Source organism: Vigna angularis, chromosome 3 (assembly GCF_016808095.1).
Source record: "Vigna angularis cultivar LongXiaoDou No.4 chromosome 3, ASM1680809v1, whole genome shotgun sequence".
Lineage (NCBI taxonomy): Eukaryota > Viridiplantae > Streptophyta > Magnoliopsida > Fabales > Fabaceae > Vigna > Vigna angularis.
This window is the reverse complement of record NC_068972.1, coordinates 33,209,152-33,211,596: the sequence shown is the minus strand read 5'-3', so window position 1 is coordinate 33,211,596 and position 2,445 is coordinate 33,209,152. Positions and strand designations below refer to the sequence as shown.

At 31.6% G+C, this 2,445-nt stretch overlaps 1 protein-coding gene across 1 annotated transcript; it reads right to left on the bottom strand.

The window, feature by feature from the left end:
* Positions 1-902: 902 nt before the first annotated feature.
* LOC108324504 (CEN-like protein 2) lies at positions 903-2,178 on the bottom strand. Its single transcript, XM_052875108.1, has 4 exons — positions 1,969-2,178; positions 1,691-1,752; positions 1,217-1,257; positions 903-1,120 (listed from the first exon to the last, which is right to left on the bottom strand). The coding sequence occupies exons 1-4, from the start codon at positions 2,167-2,169 to the stop codon at positions 903-905; spliced, it is 522 nt and encodes a 173-aa protein (XP_052731068.1). The 5' UTR covers positions 2,170-2,178.
* Positions 2,179-2,445: the final 267 nt, after the last annotated feature.

Genomic DNA, 2,445 nt, shown 5'->3' with positions numbered 1-2,445 from the left:
TTATATATTTTTTAAATTTTATTTAGAGATTATTTTAAAAATTTACAAATTTTTTAAATATTTTTGAATATTTACAAGTTTTAAAAAAACTGCAGATATCTTTTCGAATATTTTCGAATATCTTTACATAGGTTTACTTTTCTTCTCCATATATATCTAGTAATTATACATCAATTTAATCAGAGATTGCAGATCATTTATATAAATATTTTGCAAGTTATTAATTAAGATTAGTCCCCTTTATCAAAAAATTTCATACTCTTTAATTGAGGTAGACAAAATTTCGTTCCAATACAAATTGACAAATAATTTGGTTTTATAGAAGAAAAATTATTCAAACCTCTCGTACTCTATCATGTGCTTAAGATTCTAGTGAATCTCCACGTGATTGATTACCAGTTAAACTTTTCAATTTATTATAACAAATTAATAACACTTAATTATATTACAATTTCTCCTCGATGCTAAGATTCGTTTCCTTGCCTATGATGAAAAAAAAGCTCACTTCTATTTCAATAGAATATAAAAAGAAATCAAGGAAACACAGTGAATTTAAACTCTAGGTTACACTTAAAAATAAACACTACTATATATTTCACTTTATTAGAGCACCTCGTTTATAGCCACAACTTTATGAAAAGCTAAGCATGATGGATACATGCACATTCAGACTTTCTATTATCTCTATATATGACATGTATGATTTTTCACGAAACACATAATATATAGTTACACAGCCATCTACAAATTATTTTTCATTAAAAAGAGTCATTAGAGTTACTAAAAAAGAAAACATTTCTGCAAGCTATTTCAAGGCAGGTGATGGTTTAGAAGTGAAACTATAGGCCCCTACGTGAAGATAAGTTATTGAGTACATTGATTGCATTGCAGAGGTAGCCATATTAGCGTCTTCTTGCAGCAGTTTCCCTCTGTGCATTGAAGTAGACAGCAGCAACAGGGAGGCCGAGGTCGTTCTCAGATGAGAATTTTCGAGTGTTAAAGTTGTCCCTGGAAGAGGGTGGAGTAACACACTGCCTACGTTTTTGCTGGAACAGGACAAACACAAACCTGTGTATCCCTATGTTAGGCTTTGGCATTTCATAGCTCACCAACACTTTCCCTACCCAAAAAAGAGCGCACCAGAAATATGGATTAACTATATTTCTGACCATACATTTTTTTATTTCTAGTAGATCTTAAATGAATATAAATTTACCAAATGAGGCATTTGTTGTGCCTGGTATGTCTGTCACCATCCTGCAAAAGGGCACAATATCAACCAGGTTCTAACCTGAAAATTGCTTTGCTTTGCACAGTAATGGCTGTCTATATATTTATACACACGCACAGTAAAATTAGGTCTTTGGTTAGAACTTAGAACTTCTATAACCCTTCATCCAAAACCATTTTGGTGCATAGAATTGATATTTTATGTTTTAAAATATATATCTTCATATTCCAAAATATTTCATTTTAATTTTCTTAACATTAATTTACCCCAAATTCTGGATGGCATTGCTTGGGACCTCCGAATAATTAGTTCATTCCAGGCACGAATTGTTCTAAGTTTACTGTTTCAGAGTTTTTCCTTCCCTTGGTTTGGTTTTGAAGTAATGATGATGCAGATTATTCAGCCAATAAATCAAGCAAAATATAAATGGTTAATTTCAGTCAATATCTGTTAAAGTACCAGTGCAGATGTTCTCTCAGATAAGGGTCACTAGGTCCTGGGACATCAGGGTCTGTCATAATCTGCAAAGAGAAAAGGAGACATTTATTTTTCAAATGATTGAAGTTTTCTTCATGCCTACATGACTGAAGTTTCCAAAGAATTAACTGTATATAAAAACACACACATCATATAAACTTCTTTTTTATTCAATAAATAAAAGAAAATAAGAGCAAATATAAATTATTCATATACGTATATATATATATATATATATACATATATATATATATATATACCAGTGTAAAGAAGGATCTCAAATCTTCTCCACCAATCTCAACCCTGGGGCATGTGGTAACTGTGGAAGGAATGAGTTCATGGCCATTGTGGACTTGCTTCTTACTGAATGTTACAGTCATTTTTATGCTTGGAGTGAAAGACTCAAGAACATCTCCTATGACTCTCCCAATAGCTAGTGGATCTGTGGACACCCTTGCCATTGTTACAGCAACAAGGTAAAGGAGGAAACAGAAGAATGGAAAAAACTAGAAAATATTGCTTGATGTACAGGTGAAGAGAATGGAAGCATGAACTACATATTTATAGCCTCTTCAAGGCTACTATTAAGTTAGGTTAATTCTTCTTTCTTTTTTTCTTTTTAACAAAAATACATATGTTTTGTTCTTCATTCACTGTAGTTTTTTACCTTAACTTTTACCAGCAATGTTTCTCATTTTGTTACCACCTTAAGTAAAACGAAATGCATGCATTTACGT